Source organism: Cavia porcellus, unplaced genomic scaffold, assembly GCF_034190915.1.
Source record: "Cavia porcellus strain 051 isolate PalLab524CR breed Dunkin Hartley unplaced genomic scaffold, mCavPor4.1 scaffold_12, whole genome shotgun sequence".
Lineage (NCBI taxonomy): Eukaryota > Metazoa > Chordata > Mammalia > Rodentia > Caviidae > Cavia > Cavia porcellus.
In genome coordinates, this window is record NW_026947495.1 from 8,769,242 (window position 1) to 8,788,281 (window position 19,040).

The 19,040-nt window shown below is 39.8% G+C and overlaps 1 protein-coding gene across 6 annotated transcripts in view; it reads left to right on the forward strand.

The window, feature by feature from the left end:
* Positions 1–19,040, forward strand: part of Sap130 (Sin3A associated protein 130) — a 73,458-nt gene that overhangs the window by 7,536 nt on the left and 46,882 nt on the right. For 5 of the 6 annotated variants that reach the window (XM_063258793.1, XM_063258794.1, XM_063258792.1 and 2 more), the window contains exons 3-10: positions 2,282–2,517; positions 3,171–3,329; positions 4,425–4,536; positions 5,972–6,096; positions 7,969–8,093; positions 16,705–16,852; positions 17,014–17,104; positions 17,353–17,457. In XM_063258793.1, coding sequence (XP_063114863.1) covers positions 2,282–2,517; positions 3,171–3,329; positions 4,425–4,536; positions 5,972–6,096; positions 7,969–8,093; positions 16,705–16,852; positions 17,014–17,104; positions 17,353–17,457 — 1,101 coding nt within the window. Of the gene's footprint in view, positions 1–1,194; positions 1,345–2,281; positions 2,518–3,170; positions 3,330–4,424; positions 4,537–5,971; positions 6,097–7,968; positions 8,094–16,704; positions 16,853–17,013; positions 17,105–17,352; positions 17,458–19,040 lie in introns of all 6 variants that reach the window. The other variant, XM_063258795.1, reaches the window with a different exon arrangement.

The following is a 19,040-nucleotide window of genomic DNA, read 5'->3' on the forward strand; positions in this document are numbered from 1 at the left end:
CTTGTCACAAAATAAAGATATATGTGAATGGCCTGTGGTAACATAAAAAGATGGTCAACATTGCTAGTCATTGTAGAAACAGTAATTAAACTTGGGCGTGGTGGTACATGCAAGCACTTGGGAGGCTGAGGCAGGAGGTGCACTGTGAGTTCAAGGCCAGTCTGAATTGTATAGCGAGATCCCTGTCTCAGAAAGCCCCTCAAAAAAATGAAGAAAAAAAGAAAAGATATGGTAATTAAAGTCACAGTGAGCTGCTACTGCACTCTTACTAGTATGGCTGTGTATCTGCACTGTTTAAACTAGAAGTATTCTGTGAAAAGAAGGATGAGCAAGTACAATTCCCTTACTCTGCTGGGGAGAACATAAAATGGTACAGCTGCTTTGGAACTTACTTTGGCAGTTTTTTAGAAAGTTTTTAACATGCTCAACAACTGATCAAACTGTTCTTTTGTAGGTGTTGCTGGGATTGTTTCTTAAAAAATAATTTTTGAATTCCCTACCCATAGAATAGCCATTTTATTGTATGCAAATTATAATTCAGTCAGCTGGTTTTATATCAGAATTTTAAAACTCCGAATGATCTGGGAGAAAAGTCAATATATGACAACATAGATACGTATCAATCTTTTCACCAAACACTTCTACTTTTAGAAATTTTTTCCTCAAGAGATTGTTAATAGTAAAAATTTGAAATAAAGTAACCATCAGTAACATAGTGGCTAAAAAAAAAAGTATATGTGTGCAATACAATCCCACATTGCCTTTTAAAAATGTTGCTATATACACATAGCCTGTATTATTTGGTAATTCCCTTCTAAGTATATGTGGACTAGAAATGATCTCTGTATTCACCAAGAAACACAATACAAGAATATAACTGGCAATATTATTGTTACTCATTATAACGAAACACTGAAAATATCTAAATTACTTAAGAGTAAAGTGGATGACTTGTGGTCTATTCAAAAAATGGAATGTTTTAGAATGTTGAGAATGCAGAGTCTACTGCATGCAGTAATATGGATCAGTCATATCTATCTGTACATGACAGAAGCAAGACAACAGAGTGTTTATGCTAGGAGTCTGATTGGGTAGTCTGAATAGACAGCACTAACTGAGTGTGACAAGTTATGGCAGTTGGTTTCCACAGGAGACATGGAAGAGTGCTTATCAGAGGGTGTTTGGTTTCTTTAGCTGGATCCTGGTGACCATGTTATGAGAGTCCATTGAGCTACACAGTTAATATTTTTGGGCTGAGTATGGTGGTCCATGCCTGTAATCTCAGCATTAGGGAGGCTAAGACAGAAGGATTGCCACAAGTTCAAGGCCAGCCTGAATTGCAGAGTGAGTCCCTGTCTCAAAAATTTTTTTCTGTGCACCTAACTTTACAAAAGTTAACATATACTCCAGTGAGTAATGGTTAAATAAAAACTCACCCCAAATTAAAAACAAGTGAGAAATATCTGAATGTTTTGAAATATTAACTGTTAAGCCAGGCATGTTAGCTCATACCTGTACTCAGGAGGCTGAGGCAGGATTGTTGTGAGTTGGAAACCAGCCTGGACTGCATAGTGAGACCGTGTCTCAAAAAAGACCAAAAAAAAAAAGAAAAAATATTGATTCTTGGTGTCTGTATGAGGTAGATCTTTGGACACCTTTAATTTCTTTATAGTTTTACAAATTTTTTATTTTTAGTCTTATAAATTAGATTTTCTGCATACTAAATACTTATGCTCAGAAAAACTAAGAACACTAAATTATTTTGGAAAAACAGTAAATAAGTGTGAGTTAATATTTTCACAAACTCTTTAGCACATTAGTGTTTGTTCCTGAGTTGTCTTAATTTTTCATAGGTTATATGTTCTGGTAGTTCAAAATTTAAAAAGAACAAACTAGTGTATGTTGGGTAGGTTGTAACTCAGTGCCTTGGATTCCATCCTTAGCACCATTTAAACAAAAAGTATACAGTAAAAAGTCTCTTTCTTATCCCTGTCCTTCACTGTTGAAAAATAACATGTTCTTAGAGTTAGGAACTATACTAAATGTAACTTTGTAATATTAGGTTTATATAACTTTAAGAATTTTTTAAATGAAATTGTCCCATATTCTGTAATGCACCTTAAACTCTTTGAGTATACTGAAGTGGTTACCAGGCCCTTTATTCATAGGTAGGAAAACTGTAGTATCCAGAATAAATCCTATCAGTACCATTCTGTCTGTGCACTATATTGAGTTTGTTGGAAACTGTGATGTATTTCCTCACTTTTCATGTCTTTGCTAGTCAATGATGAATCTGGTCGAGAGTCTGAAGTCAGTACCAGGGAGCACATGGGTTCCAGCAGCTCCCTCCAGGCCAGGGAGGAGAAGCAGGAGCCCGTTGTGGTAAGGCCCTATCCACAGGTGCAGATGTTGTCTACTCACCATGCTGTTGCATCGGCCACACCTGTTGCAGTGACAGCCCCACCAGCACATCTGACGCCAGCAGTGCCACTCTCATTTTCGGAGGGAATTATGAAGGTAATGGAGAGAGTTCAGATACTACACTAAACCATAGCAAAAGAATTTTAACAAAGTCGTAGGCTGTATCCTACACTCATACTTCATATTTTCTTTTTGGTCTGTTAGTTCAGCTCTTTGTAACAGAGCTCTGCTGTTCCACAGTGCCTAAATTTGTGCCGATGGGCAGTTGGCGTCATAGGATGTTTCCCACTAGCCATTTCTACATTACTCAGCTTACGGGCATGCTAACTGTCTTCCTGTTTAGTAGCTGAAATTTGAGGTTTCTAGACATACCGCCTATGTATTTCCTTTGGATTATTTTTCAGTTACTGGGAGTTGTTAATTACTTCTGCACATAAATGGGAGAAAGCATTGTGTGGAAGAAAGAGTGTAGGCTATGAGCCATGCAGATCTAGGCTTTAGTCTCACTTCTGTTTCTGTCTCTGTGGCTCTGAGAAGTCACTTAGCCTTGGTTTGTACATTTCCTCCTCTATAAATTGAACATGCTAATGCTTCAGTAGAAAAGCTATGGTGCCAACAGATACACCATATATGGCTAGTGGCTTCTTTACTGGTATTCTCCAAGTCTATTTGTGTACTTTTTAGCTCTGAGATGAAATGGATTGTTAGAACAAACTATTGATATGTTTTGTGTGATTTTCTGTTCACAGCCACCCACGAAGCCCACTATGCCTAGCCGTCCCATTGCTCCTGCTCCACCTTCTACCTTGTCACTTCCCCCCAAGGTTCCGGGGCAGGTTACTGTTACCATGGAGAGTAGCATCCCTCAAGCTTCAGCCATTCCCGTGGCAACTATCAGTGGACAACAGGTGTTTTCCTTAATTTGCTAATTTTCAAACTAAGATGCCAAGTTGTTGTTCATTATATATTGAATGCATGCATTGAGCAATGTCCTAAATAAAAAAATTACACATGCATGTATATCTGCAAGGGGAATATAGTAGTTTGAGAAAGAGGATAGAAAAAAGAAGGCAGTACACAAGCATCTGCTGTTGTGTGCTGGGCATTACCCTCATTCTGGGGTACAAATCAAATTGTGTCAGTCTGTGTCTGCAAGGAGTCAGAGTCCACTTTGTCCTTGGTTATAGAGACAACTCTGAGGACTTGGAAACCACCTCATAGCACTAGCATTGGGCATTCTTGCTCTATGTTTTCTTGAAGGATTGCAGATGTGTGCCTCTTGGGGTGCTGGCATGTTACCTCAGAGGTCCCTTTAGTTGTAAATCTTTATTTTAAAGTCTCCTTTTTTTCTTCTTTTTTTTATTTGCAAATCTTCATTCAAGTGTATTTGGCTATTAAATCTTATATATTACCTGTGAAAAATATCTAAGTTTCTACTCTTTCCTATCATGTTATCAAGAAAAATGAGTGTCCCAAAAACCTAGGTTATCTTCCTTTTGTCCTACCACTGAGTACTGGACCCCAGGAACACTCACCTGAGAAGCAGTGATGACCAAGGGTTGGGAAATTTAACACATGAGCTGAAGAACTCATAAGGGTGTACTTGTTGAATACTGACATTCAGAAATCTTTTGTAGCATAAAGAAAGATATGTGCAGAGACATATTAAGGAACTAGGGAAAAATAAGCCTTCAATTAGGGAAAACAAGCATGAAAGGCTAATGTCTGAGATAAGAGCTTCTAAAAGTAGAGTCAAATATCTTCTTCCTGGGATCTAGCATTTAGGGCTAAAGCATTGGAAGACTTACACTTCTTGTGACATGCCTAATGGCATGGATCGTTATAGAGGATGTGTGTAAAACAACCAAAGCTAAATGTCCTTGCTGGTTCCCTTGGAAGTTCCCACTAAAAGGAGCAACCTGACTTACATGTGTAAGCAGATGGCTTCCTAGGGGCAATGTCTGTGAGCAACATAAAAATGGCTTTATATCCTGTTCTTCCAGGGACATCCTAGTAACCTGCATCATATCATGACCACAAATGTACAGATGTCCATTATCCGCAGCAATGCTCCTGGGCCCCCTCTTCATATTGGAGCTTCTCATTTACCTCGAGGTAAAGACACCATATTTTACTGGGTGTGGTGGTGCACCCTTATAATCCCAGCACTCAAGAAGTTGAGGTAGAGGATTGCCATAAGTTCAAGGACAGCCTAGACTCCATAGCAAAACTTTTAAAAACCAAAAGGATTAAAAAAAAAGCCTCCATGTTCTATTGAAACTCCACAGTGGTGCATACATGCTTGGTAGAAGATGTAACATAGAGTGAGTGTTGCCAAGGTCAACTTACTAAGGTTGCAAGACAGTAAATGCAGTACTTGTTTTTAACAGGATCCAATATGTGCATCTTGTTACATTAAACAAGTATGTGTGAAAACTTAAAGCAGTGCAAATTCTTAATTTCCTTCTCAAAGCTGTCACAATCTAAACATAGTCTTTATTTTTAATAAATAACTCAGAAATAACTGAGTATTTCTTTTTAAACAGTGATACGAATTGAAACCAGGACCCTGTGTGTGGTAGACAAGTGCTCTACCTTTGATTTATACTTCAGCCCAGTAATGAATATTTTTTAAATTTAGTGGTAACAGTTACTTATTTTTCTTATTTCACATGACAGTAAGTATTTATTGCGTGGTGGCACACGCGGCTGAGGCAGGAGTATTGTAGTGAGTTCAAAACCAGCCTGGGCTTCAAATGAGCTCAAGGCCTGCCTGAACTACATAACGAGACCCTGTCTCAAGAAAGACAATAAATAAAGTATTTATATAACCATAATTTTTAATTAAGTTCTTATAAGTTTTAATTATGACTTTTGACCAGAAAGTTTTATTTTCTACTGAAGAGTATAAAACAGTTGTTTGTTGGCAAAATCAGTTTAATCAAGTTTGTTCAGCCGTAGCATAACTCCATGGGGCCCATCTTAAAATTCACGAGCCCTTCAGGGTTCTGTGGTGTCAGCCATTTTTGTGATAACACTAAGACACTTTTTCTCAACATTGACACCTGCATCAGTGGAACAAAGCCAGTGGTAGGCAGGCAAAGCATCACTGCTGGTGCTTAAAGTGCCAGAACCTCAGCACGCATGCAGCAGTGCGATGCTGCTATTTATTATCTTCAGTACATACAGTAAAAAATTTAAAAGTAAAGAAAAGCAGTAGCTAGTTTCACTTAAGAATATCCTTGAAGAAGGGGTGTGAATTTTTTATCTTATTAGATCTCAAGTCTACGAAGTGTATGTGTTTTTGGTTTTTTTCCTTTTCCTAAACTGGAATCAAGAACAATCATACTGTCTCAGCTCCCTGCATAGATGCATCACCATGCCCAGCCTTTTTTCACTTTCCTTTGTGGAATAGTGGGAGTATAGGTAGCATACTTCAGCTAAATGCCAACACACTATCTGAGATTTAAATCATTATTTTCCTAGAGAACATAAATGTATTTAAAGTGTGAGTCCATAAGCCATGCTAACAAAACCGAATTTTTTCCAGGTGCAGCTGCTGCTGCTGTGATGTCCAGTTCTAAAGTAACCACAGTCCTGAGGCCGACCTCACAGTTGCCAAATGCTGCCACAGCGCAACCAGCAGTGCAGCACATCATTCACCAACCAATCCAGGCATGTCAGGCCATGGGTACTCAGCCAGCAAGTGTCACGTGTCTGATGGCAGGCATTCACTGCCGGGCAGACCTCAGTGACTTGACTTAGGAAGCTTCAAAAGATATGCAGCATGCCATGTGCAGTAGGAATGCAGATAATGGGTAGTAGGAGTAGAAGGGAAGGATTTTTGAGATGGGAATGGTAATGAGGATTCAGAGAGGTGGAGAGGATAGAAAGAAAATAATGGTTATAGACTGTGTAGTAAAGTTGGAATAGAATAAAGAGGGAGTTAGGCTTGGTGGTACACACTTGTAATTCTAGTGCCTGGGAGGATGAGGCAGGAAGGTCACAAGTTCAAGACCTGTATACTGAGACCCTGTTTTAAAAAACATAACAAAGCAAATAAACTGAGAAGGATTTTAATTTGGATGGGGTCCATGAATTCCTAAAAGTTTTATACATATGTGTATGCTTTCCAGAAGGAGAGTCTGTGCCTTTCACCTTTTTTTTCCCCCCAGGGAAATCTCTGACCTCAGTACTATTGAGGTATTAATATAGAAGATATTTTATCTATCAATTCAGGACCGTAAGATATGGAATATAAACTTGATTTAGTAGACAGTAGAGAGCAACTACAATTCTTTTTAAATGTTACAGTTTTTTAAAAATCTGAAAGATTAGCTGAATTATATAAAATAATGAAATCCAAATGCCTTCAGGGGTCAGAAACAACGTGAAACAACTGTGTTTTAAGATAATAAAGAAGAGTCCTTTTTGGCTCTCAGGTTAAAACAAAAGACCTTGGTGGCCAACAAAATGTCGTGGGAGGACAGTTAGGCCCCCAGAAAACCACATGGAATATACGGTTAATTGGAGAAGAATGAGAGCCAAAGTACAGAGCTCACTAAGGATGAGGAGGGATGGTAGCGCCAGGGTGAGGCAAGTAGCTGTACAGTAAAAGAAGCATATAGAAAAGCTGAGTGAAAAAAGAGGGTAAAGAATAGACAGTTTGCTAGTATATGACCGTATTTGTGCCGAGAAAGAGGGTTGAAGGCTGAGGATTTAGCTCAGTGGCACAAGCACCTGCCTGGTAAGTGCGAGGTCATAAGTTTGATCCCTGGTACAAAAAAAAGGGTTGAACCAAGGTCTTCAGAATAAGAGTGGACAAGCAAGGGAAGCCTTCTGTGGAGCTCGTTTGTCAGATACCCATGGATATAGTGATCAGAACTAGGGTCATACAGCCATATGAAAAGATGGAGAAAGCATCTGCATAGACACCTGCATCTCTTATTCTCTGGGTACTGTAATTCTTGACAGCACAGAGTACTGCTGTCCTTTTTTTTTTTTTTTTTTTTTTTTTTTTTTTGTCTTTTTCGTTTTTATCGGTACCAGGGATCGAACTCACAACTGCCTGCTTGCAAGGCAGGTGCTTATGCCGCTGAGCTAAATCCCCAGCCCCTACTGTTGTCCTTTTGCATGCTGCTTTGACCTTAGAGCCAAAGTACTATCCAGAAGTGAACAGCTAGCCCTACCTAGAGACTGTGATAGTCTAAAATAGTGCACTGGGACCCATGGCAGACCAAGGGAACACCAGATCCAAATGGTTAAATGTCAGATTGCATTACAAAAAGGGGACTGTTTTAATCACAGTCATGTTTGAAAAGGAGAATCTCCAGTGCTGTGCAACCAAGTTAGGATTTCTGGTAATACCAACTCGTGGTCTTAAAAACAGTCTGTCTGAAGAGCTTCAGACAGAATGGTGAAACTTTATTTTTTAGGAGGCAAACATACTCATTTGGAGAGCTAAGTTTCATATTGTATTTTTAGTGTTTTGCTTACTGTATTTTAGTTTTCCTTTTGTTTTTAATGAACTCTCTCTCCTGTTGGTAGTCTCGACCACCTGTGACCACCACGAATACCATCTCTCCTGCTGTGGTAGCAACTGTCTCAGCCACCAGAGCTCAGTCTCCAGTCATCACTACAACAGCAGCACACGCTACTGACTCAGCATTGAGGTATACTTGGGGGTGTGAATACAGAGCCAGACTCCCTTACTCCCTTTATTAGTCCTTACATTTTTTTATTTTCCCATTTCACTGATTATTAGTAAGTACTCCATACTTGTAGTAGGTTTTCTATACTTGGAATAAAGCAGTGAGCATGCAGAGAAATTCCTACCCTCATGGAAATTCTATTTTTAGGAGTTGTAGCTGTAATAAATACATAGTTTTTTAGATGATGAAAAGAGTCTTGGTGAGAAGTCAGGTGAAAGGGCTTTGAAGTGTCAAAACAGTGGTCCAAGAAGCTTCCTCTTACGTATCAGGTGATCAGGGAAGGCTTTGTGGGGTTATAATACATTTGAACAAGTAATTGAGTGATGCAATGAAGGGCCCTATCGGGTTATTTGAGAGAATTATAAGGCAGGCAGCAAAAGAATTAGTGTAAAGACCTGGCGACAGCATTATGAATGTGCTTGTCATGCATAATGAGCAGCAAGGAGACCAGTAGCGAGAATGGTGACAAATTAATGTGGAGGTAGTAGGGGTGCCAAGTCCAGAAGAGCCTTATGGAACACTCCAAGATCTTGGGCTTTGCTGTGGTATCTTGGGAAATCTGTGGACTTTTGTGTAGAGTAGAGCCATGGTCTTTAGGTGGGTTAGAGTAGTTGTTACAGTTTGTAGAAAAGCAGAGGTTCTGTATATAGAGAATATCTAGCAGAATGTAGGAAAGATGATGATGAAGGTAGAATGACATGGTTAATTTCTGGGTTGATTTGAAGATGGAGTTGAGAATTTCTGAGGAATTGCATGGGGGTGTGAGAAAAGAGGAGTTGGGATCCTCCTGGTACTCGTTGGGCCTGTGTGCCTCACAGCAGAGTTGTGTTAGCTCAAGATGGAGAAGAATGGAGGAGAGGTGGCTTCAGAGAGGCATTTTATGGTTGTGATGATTTCTGAGCATCCAAGTGCAGATTCTGGAGAAGCTGATTGATAAAGCCAGTATATAGGGCAAAGAACCAGAGAACGTAATTTAAGGAGACATTATAGCTAGGGAAAGGGGCAGTGTAAGAGGAGAAGGGCTCCCTCTGGAGAGGAGTATTCTTACCAGCCACAGTTCATTGAGTTAGAAAGGGAAGGATCCATTCAGAGAAGAAGTTGAGTGTGGAAGATAGCTTTTTTGTTATAGATTAGTGGTGGCAAACCTATGGTATGTGTGTTGTTTTTCTTTTAGGACGAAATGTGTTAATATATGAGTTGTTTTCCATAAGCCAAAATCTCAGTGTTGGGTTTATTTGCAGTGTTGGTACTTTTCAGTAAATAAATGAGTTTTGGATTGTAGCTTGGGACCTCGTCTATAAAGCGTTGCCATCACTGCTCCACATGAATTGTCAGTGCAGCAGGTACAATGGAAGGGCTGGGTGTTGAGGGGGGAAGATAGTGCAATTCAAAGGAATGGAGAGCCATGCATAGACTGAATCTTGTGTGTGAATAGTAATCACACAGGCTTTTTATTAGTGACACTGCAATTCTGATGTTATCTGTAGAAAAGCAAGTGACTGCTGTCAACAGGTGGTTGAGTAGATGTGTGTGGCAGAGATAAGAGTTTAGAAGTGATCAGTGTATGGACCACACTTAAAGTTTTGAGGTAACTTGAGTCTGTCCAGTCAACAGATGAAATGGAAAGAGGACCTAGAACAGGACACTGAAGGAAATAACATTTAAATGAAAGTTAATGCATAGGACTTACTTTTAACCACAAATTACATCACCTACAACCCATGTGACATTGAGCAGGTTTCCGAACTCCATGCTTAGTTCCCTCCAATAAATTGGAATACTTTACTTTGTGATAACTAAATAGGTTGCCTGATGTATAAAGAGACATATCTGCCCAATATAACACACTTCATTTTTCTCTTTTTAACCCATTGGTTGTTCAGTAGGGTGTTACTTAATTTCCATGGTTTATGAAGTTCTTGTGCTTTCCTTTGGCATGGATTTCCATTTTCATTGCACTGTGGTCTAATAATACGTATGAGATAACTTCAGTTCCTTTGTATTTACGTATGCATGTTTTATGAGCCAGTACATGGTCTGTTTTGGAGAATGTCCCATGCACAGCTGAGAAGAATTTATATTCTGATATTGTGGGGTAAACCACTCTATAGACATCTACTAGGTCCATTTGCTCACAAGTTTGATTTAGTTCAATTTCATTATTGATTTTTTTATGTAATTGACCTGTCTTTTTGTGACATTGGGGTATTGAGGTCTCCCAATACAGTTATATTTGGGCGTATTAGATGTTTCATGTCCATTAGTAATTGTTAATTGTTTTATATAGTTGGGTACAGTGCTATTTGTTGCATGTATATTTATGATTGTTATCTCTTCCTCTTGGATTGTTCCTTTATGGGGATACAGTGATCTTCTTTTTCTCTCTTAATCAATCTTGGCCTGAAATTCACCTTGTCTGCAAATAGAATAGCTATCCCTGGGTTTCTGTCACATGGAGTATTGTTTCCATCCTTTGACTTGCAGTCTGTGAATTCCTTTTTGAATTAAATGTGTTTCTTGTGTGCAGCATATTGTTGGATCTTGCTTCTTGATCCATTCTGCCTGTCTGTGTCTTTTGACTGGTGAATTGAGACCATTAACATTGGTAGTTAAAATTGATATGCCTGGACTTGTCATGTCATTTTCCTGTTGTTGGATCCCCTTTTTATTCCCCCTTCCTCTAATTGTTTGCCTTTCCTAGTGGATTTCTTTTGTAGGGGTTCATGAAGCTGTAGTCCTTACTATCTCTGTTTAGAATGTCTTTCAGTACATTTTGGAGTGCTGGTTTGGTGGTCATGAATGTCTTCAGCTGTTCTCTGTCATTTAAGTATCTTATTTCATCAGTTTTGAAAGATAGTTTTGTGGGGAACATCAGTCTGGCTTGAAAGTTGCTTTCCTTTAGAACGTGGAGTACTTCCAAACTCTCTGATTTGAGAGTTTGTGCTGAGAAGTCAGCTGTGATTCTGATGGGCTTTCCTTTATAGGCGATTTGTTTTTCTCTTAACAGCTTTTAGGATTCTCTTCTTGTGTTGAATTTCTGGAGTCTTGACTATCATATGCCTGGCTGTACATTTTGTTTTAATCATTGCTATTGGACTTCTGTATGCTTCGTGTATCTGCATCCAGGCATGACAGTGCTTGCCTGAGGTCCCAGCACTCTGGAAGGTTAAGGTAGGAGGATTGCACATTGAGTCCAGCCTGAGCAATTCACCAACTTAGTGAGACCTTGTCTCCAAATGAAAAATAAAAAGGGGGCTAAGAAGTAGTTCACTGTGAAGGCCCTTCATTCACTTTGGGGGGGCAGGAGCAGGGAGAGAGGACATGTGTGAGACAGAGAGGAAGAGAAAGAGAGAGAACGAAATGGAGTAGGGGGCAGAATATAGGGCTAAGACTACAGATTTGGGAGCACTTTATAGTATGTTAATCTCTGGCCTTGTTTTCTGGTATAAGAGATTACTGTCGTGATGCTGTGAATATTACAAAGTCCCTTTTTCTCCTGTTTGCCCTAAATTTGGCTGACAAGAACTCCCTAATTTCTCATTTTTGAAGTGCTGCAGTGTTGGGCTTAAATGCAGCACTTCATGTATATTTTATTTCAAGATAGGACTCACTAAATTGGCCTGGCCTCACACTATTGTCCTCCTGCCTCAGTCTCCTAAATATATGGGGTTACATCATGTACCCCCGCGCACAGTGAGAAGCCCTACTTCTTTTGTCGTATTTTATGCTCTGTCTTACTTTCCTTGCTTCTCTAGTCTTTAAATCAACCATTTCTCCAAGACACTTACTTCCTTCACGTAGAGAAGCATATTTCAAACCCATTATCTGGGTGCTAGGATGCTCGTTGCATCTAGGACATCATTTTTGTATTCTTTTTCTGTGATTTCCAAATTAGTATAACTGTTTATAAAAATCTTATGTTCTTGGAGTTTATATGTGTGCTTTTCTTTTGCTCTGTGTATTAGTGTTTCATTGCTGAGACCAAATACCCGATGTGTACAATTTAAAAAAGAAAAGTTGTATTGTGGGTCACAGTTTCAGAAGTTCCAGTTCATATCAGCTGTCTCCAAGAAAGAAGCACCATGGCAAAGGGCATGGCAGAAAAGAACTTTTGAAGTGCTGCAGTGTTGGGCTTAAATGCAGCACTTCATGTATATTGAAAGAGCAGAGACCAGAAGTGCTCCCCAAGGTGATAGCCCCTTAACTAATCCAAATAAGCCAAGCAAGATTAATCATCACACACTGAAAACCTTGTTTTCTTAGAGGCATTAGGATAGCTGCTTGCTTTGATTCATCTTATGGTGTGCAAAAAGTCCTTTCAGAGTAATGGTGAAAAGTTCTGATCTGCTGGTTGTAAGTTAGTGCCTGCCTTCCTATAGACTGCTGAGTGAACTGACTCACAGTTTTCTAGACTGGGTCCCACTGACCAGAGTGAGAACGTGAAAAGTCACTTCAACTTACTCTTTCCCCTTAGAGATATGTGGTATTTTCATTTTTCTAAGTCATGTGTTTCTAAAACATGAAAGCATGAAAAAGTATACAGTAAGGAGAACCACCCCATTATCCTACAGGTACATTTCCCAGGGTTTTTGCCTTTACATTGTAATTAACTGGCTACTGACTTTTGGATATTTTCCAGTTTATTATAGTTTTTATATATAGTTAGAGTTACTTGTGTAAATTTATTTTGTTGTTTTTTTCTGGGTTTTTTTGTTTTGTTTTTTTTTTGTCTTTTTCCTTTTTATCAGTACCAGGGATTGAACTCACGACTGCCTGCTTGCAAGGCAGGCGCTTATGCTGCTGAGCTAAATCCCCAGCCCCTGTTTTTTTCTGTTTTTATGAGGTAGTTTTGTTTTGGTTTTTGGCGGTGGAGATGGTCTTATGAGACAGGGTTTTGCTATGTGGTTCAGACTGGCCTTAAACTCTGCTTGCTCAGGCTGCCTTCAAATTTGCAGTGCTCTTTCTGTCTTTGCCTTCCCAGTGACAGGATTACAGGCATGCACCACCACACCTGGCTGTAAATTTGCCTTTCAAAGTCAACAAAGCTACCTTAAAAGATGGTCTTGGGCATCTCCTGCATTACTGTCTTCTCTTGTTAGGTCACCTTTTTATTCTGTGGATTATTCTCTCACAGTTACTTTTAGCAATAGTAAGTATACACATATAAACACAAGATGTTTCCTTGGTTCTATTCCTTTCTTGCAGAAAATATAGAATATAGCCTGTTTTTAACCTTGAATTCTTAACAGCAAATTCTAGAGGTGACTCCAGATGAGTACATAGAACTTCACTCAGTTGCTTTGGCTGCATGATAGCCCTGCATGGCAGTGTGTTCTGGTGGACATTTTGGGATGTGCTGTTAAGCATTTGTGATGGTACTCTCCATGTATCGTTAAGTGTTGAGCACACATTCTGAAAAGTGGATTGTTGGGCTTTATGTGAACATCGTACAGTATGCTTACAACCGTCTAAATGATGGCTAAGAAGGAGGACACTCGAGAGTGGATACTGTAGTAAATGCATAGTGGTTACTTATTAAGCATTACATACTGTACCTGATACTATGGGCTGTACTGTTACACAGCTGATCCCAAGCCTCACAGGTTAGGCAAGTGCTCTACCTCCGGCCCCCAGCCATGTAGTACCAAACTATACAAGCATAAAAAGATACATAGTGATTTATTTTCTCCTGTATTCTCTCTGGCTCGCTCTCTCTCTCTCTCTCTCTCTCTCTCTCTCTCTCTCTCTGTCTCCCTCTCTCAGGTTCCTGTTTAATTAACTTCCCTTTTCTTTTTTTCTCATTATTTCCATTTAATGTTTTTCTTCAAAAGGCAGATGTTTTTCAGTCCTTCAGCCTTCACTTCCGCAGCCAGACACGGTAGCACATACCTATAGTCCCAGTACTCTAGAGGTTGAGGTAGGAAGATGACAAGCTTGGGACTTGTTAGGGCAGTTTAGCAAGATCCAGTCTCAAGGGGACTAGGAATGTAGCTCAGTGCAAAGAAATCTTGTATTTAATCTCCAGTACCCCACCCCAGGCCTTACCTCCTACCGTGCTTTGTGGTTGTGGGATAGCTCCAGCAGATTGAAATGGGAGTGAGGATCATCTTTTGGGCTTCACAAGATTAATTCCTACCTGCTATGAATGGCACAACTCACACAATGTTTTGGTACAGCTTTGGAAACACATACGCATTGAAGGCCCTCACTTTAGAAGTGTCCCTGGCAGCTGTGATGTCTGTTGTATTTCAGTTTATTGCCCTGTGTGTTGGGCAGTGCTCTATCCCTGAGCTACACCTCTCACCTTTAGTCAGCTTCATTTCTGATGGTTTTGTCCCTTGACAAACAGGTATGCAGTTCCTCATGCAGAGAACGGGTAACTCATGCCCAGGCCTTGTTGGCATAGTCTTTGTTCCTTATTTCTCATCTTGTTGGCAAAGACCCAAGAGAGCCCTTTGCCTTTCTAAGGCAGCTTGTTCATAGCTTTTTGGGTATCCTTTCAATGTTTCTATTTGCAAATACTAGATTCAAGTGCAGTTTATCCAAAATATTTAATTCACGTATCATATCCCTCTTCGCATTTTTTCATTATATATTTATATAAATATATAATGATCAAAGGGCATGTGCAAGTTGTAATTTTGATTTCCTTAGGTATCAGTGCCTTCCTGTGAGTTTATAACCAGTTATCATGCCCTTTATCTTGGAAAACAGTGATGTCTCAGCATATTTTAAATTATATTGTTCTTTTTAAAAATGAGAATGAGCTAGGCACCATGGTATGTGTCTGTAGTTTTAGCAGGTAACTTGGGAAGCTTAGATAAGATGATCCCTTGAGCCTAGGAGTTTGAGACCATCCTGGGGGACATAGTGAGACTGTCTCTGGGTCCCTGTCTCTATCTCTGTTTCTCTCTCCCATCTTCCTTCCCTCTGTTTCCTTTTCCCTCTCTCTCAGCTATACTGGGAATTGAATCCAGGACTTGCATAGTGAGTGACGTCCCCAGCTTTTAAAAACATTTTTTTTTTTTGAAAGAGAGTCCCATTAAGTTGCCCAGCACTTGAACATGTACCCTTCTTGCCTCAGCCTTTCATACTGCTGGGATTAGAGGCATGTGCCTTTTTGCTTTGTTTTGTTTTTTGAGGCAGGTTATCCTCAAATTCACTATGTAACCTAGACTGGCTGTGAACTCACAGAAATTCTCTTGCCTCAATCTCTTGAGTATTGGGATTATAGTTATGAGCCACCATATCCAGCTTATCTTTTCTTTCTTAAATCATTCTGTTTTCTTTTTAGCCAATTGGCTGTTTATATATTTTGTCCTTTTTTGCTGATTGTTTATTTTTCTGTGGTTTCTAGAAACTTTTACAGTTTCTGAATTTTGAAAGATTTTAGAGATTGAACCCAAAGCTTCATCCACGCTAAGCAAGCAACAAATCACACTGCAGTCCCTGGAGGCTTAGTAGATAGAAGGTTGTTCCTGGCTTCTGAGTTATAAAAGACTTCTGTCATCTTTTCTGCATGTACCTTTTTAGATACCTTAAATCTAATTCTGCTAATATTTATCCTAGTATCCTGTGTGAGGCAAAGATCTAATCTTATTTTTTACAAATGGCTGTGTAGTTTTACTAATACCATTTATTAAATAGTACATTTCCTCCCTCAGATTTTCGAACCACTGCTATTATAGTATCAGCTTTTCGTGCTGTCGTTGCAGTTTCGCTAGCTTGCTATCAATTAATTTGACATGCCGTTGCTATCCCTTTCAGTCATAACTTCAAGTTGGTATTGTTTTAAGAATATTTTTTCTAGTTAGAAATGCTGTAAAACTGAGGGGAAGTCAGTGTTTCCAGAATCACAGGTTACAATGCTATTAGTCCTAGTTTTCTGTTATTTTCCATCAGGAAACTTGTCAAAACTTCTTAGTGTGAGAACTTTATTGTACATCTTCAGGTTTTCTCACAGACTGAAGTATGATTGTCCTAGTAATGCTCACTCAAAATTGCTGTGGAGGCTGGAGATGTACTTCATTGGTAGAGCACTTACCTAGCACGTGTGTGGCCCTGGGTTCATCCCTAACACCACCAAAAAGAAAAAGATCATTATGAAATGTTGACTAAATATATTGTCACAAAGGATTATTCAGTTTTTAGTACATGATTTTTTGGTTTTGATTTTGTTTTTTGGGGTGTTTTTGAGATGGTCTTGCTATGTATTGCAGGCTGGCCTTGAACTTGCTTATGTAACCCAGGCCAGCCTCAAACTCATGATAATCCTCTTGCCTCAGCCTTCCAAGAACTGAGATTACAAATGAGCCACCATACCCAATATGTAGTACATATTGATAACTTGTACAATAAGACTGATGGCAATTTTAGGAGAAAAATCCAGTGGATCATTTACTTCATTGGTGTGACCAACACGAAGTATCAGTTTAACTGTGGGGTTTTACAGGCCAATGGAAAATCTGTATGACTGTATTCTAGCACAACATAGTAAACAAGAAGTTTACTTGCCTGCCGACACTGGTCTACGGGCAAGTTGTAAATTGCATAATATCTTTCTGTCTTTCAGTCGGCCTACTTTGTCTATCCAGCATCCACCATCTGCAGCAATTAGTATTCAACGTCCTGCACAGTCACGGGATGTGACGACGAGAATCACGCTCCCATCTCACCCGGCGCTAGGGACACCAAAGCAGCAGCTTCATACAATGGCTCAGGTAAAGAGGAGTTGAAGAAGTATCTGTATTTGACGAGATGACCCCAGCAATGTGCACAGCTTGTTGAAGACTGTGATGTTAAGGCTGGGATTGCTCTTGCACTGGAGGGATTGGGACGTGTCTTGGTTTATAACCCTGTGTTTGTGGGGTTCTCCCCACAGAAAACCATCTTCAGTACTGGTACTCCAGTTGCTGCAGCAACCGTAGCACCTATTTTGGCAACCAACACCCTTCCTTCAGCAACCACAGCTGGTAAGTGGTGAGCTAATTTATCTTTTCTGAAGAGCTTTTCCAAGACTTAAGAATCTGTGGCACACACCTGTCATCTTGGCATTTAGGAGGCTGAGGCAGGAAGATTGTAAGTTGGGAGCCACCCTGGGCTACATAGTGAGTTCAGGGCCAGCCTGGACTACACAGCAAAAATACCCCCCAAAATAATCTGTAATGTGTGCAGGGAGTTAAAGAATTGTTAAAGAATGTGCTTTTCTCCCTCATTTCAGGATCTGTGTCACACACACAAGCTCCCACGAGTACAATTGTTACCATGACAATGCCCTCTCATTCATCCCACGCGACTGCAGTGACCACCTCCAACATCCCAGTTGGTAAGTGCTGTGTGACCTTCACACAGAAACCTCTCAGGAAGTTTTCATCCTCTTGACCAGCACTCATTGGTGGCTAATATTGGTTGTTTTTTAATTGCTTATTTTCAAAACAGCACTGAACCTGACTTCTAAAAACATTTGTTATACAGATTTGGCATTGACATGGGAAGAAAAAAGATAACAGTCTTGGAGTGCTCAAAGTAAATTTTAACTGTGGTTTTGACTTCCTTCTTCTCAAACTTTTCCTCTTCTATGTGTACCTTGTATGGAAATGTTAACTTTACTGATAGATTAAAAATAGGAAAAGCTGTATGGAATGAGGAGAATGTGTGTAGTCTGGTAGATCGTTTAGGAAGAAGTCTAGAGGGTGTAGCACTTGGAGAGCACTAGACCTCGAGGTGGTCACTTTAATTTTCTTCTGTGTTACCCCAAGGAACCTCATGAGCATCCTGTAATTTCTTTAAACTTCGTTTAGTCCATTTTTAAGTATATCTGTTACTAGGTTTTATGAGACAATCTTGCTGTGTAGCCTAGGCTAGCCTCATACTCATTAGGTAGCCCCAGCTGTCCTTGGACTTGCGATCCTTGTGCCTCAGCATTCCTTATGCTGATTACAGACATGCAATGCTGTGCCTGGCTACATGTATTCTTTGAATATTGAGCCTTTCATTTTTTGTAGCTGAACATTAGATGTATCAGTTGGCAGTGACTGGCAAACTTCCTGGAAAGCCAGAGAGTAAACATTTTAGATTTTAAAGCCCACATAAATCCATCATAACTGTTTAACTCTGCTTTGTGTATAATGAAAGGACCCATGCACTGTGCCTTAAACAATAAGTGTGCCTGTTTACCAGCTAGATTTCACTTAAGGATGTAGAAATGTAAAATGTCTTATCATTTTCACAGTTCATGAAGTACTCTTGATTTTTCCCTCCTGACTATTTAAAAATGTAAAGCTATTCCTACCTCATAGGACATACAAATACAGGCAGCAGGCCAGATTGCCCCTCAGGGCTGTGGGTTGCCGTGGTCTTTTGTAGGGGCAGATACACTGCTTCCACCAAATCCAAAGCAGAGTCTGAGGCCAACAGGCAGAAAGCAGCTCTCATGGACTCTGGCCATGAGACTTTAGTTTGTAGTGTTTTCCCTGGCTTACTTCCATAATTTTGAGTATGCCATCTTACTGTTTTCTCTCAGAGATACTAGGTATCTGCCCTATTTTTAACAGTGTACATTTAAAAGTCAGACTGCTTTTTTTTTGTCAAGGACACACAGACAAACTGAACTGAACAAATGGCTTCTCTGCCTGCCAGTCCCTTCCTTCTGACACACATGAGAAGGGTTACGGCTTCCAGCCCCTCAGTGACCCTTGAGGACACTTTTGTGGAATAGTGATTTGAGCCAGGAAATCTCTCTCCCTCTAGGTAAGCAAAGCCACATCAGCCTATGTGCTTAGCTCACAAAAGCACTTCAGCAGAGAGAATCCAGCTGCTGGTCTTTGTCATCCTGCTGCTCACTATGACTTGACAGTGGATTGGCCAAACTTACCTTGTACTCTTTTTCAAATGCATTTTTATGAACAC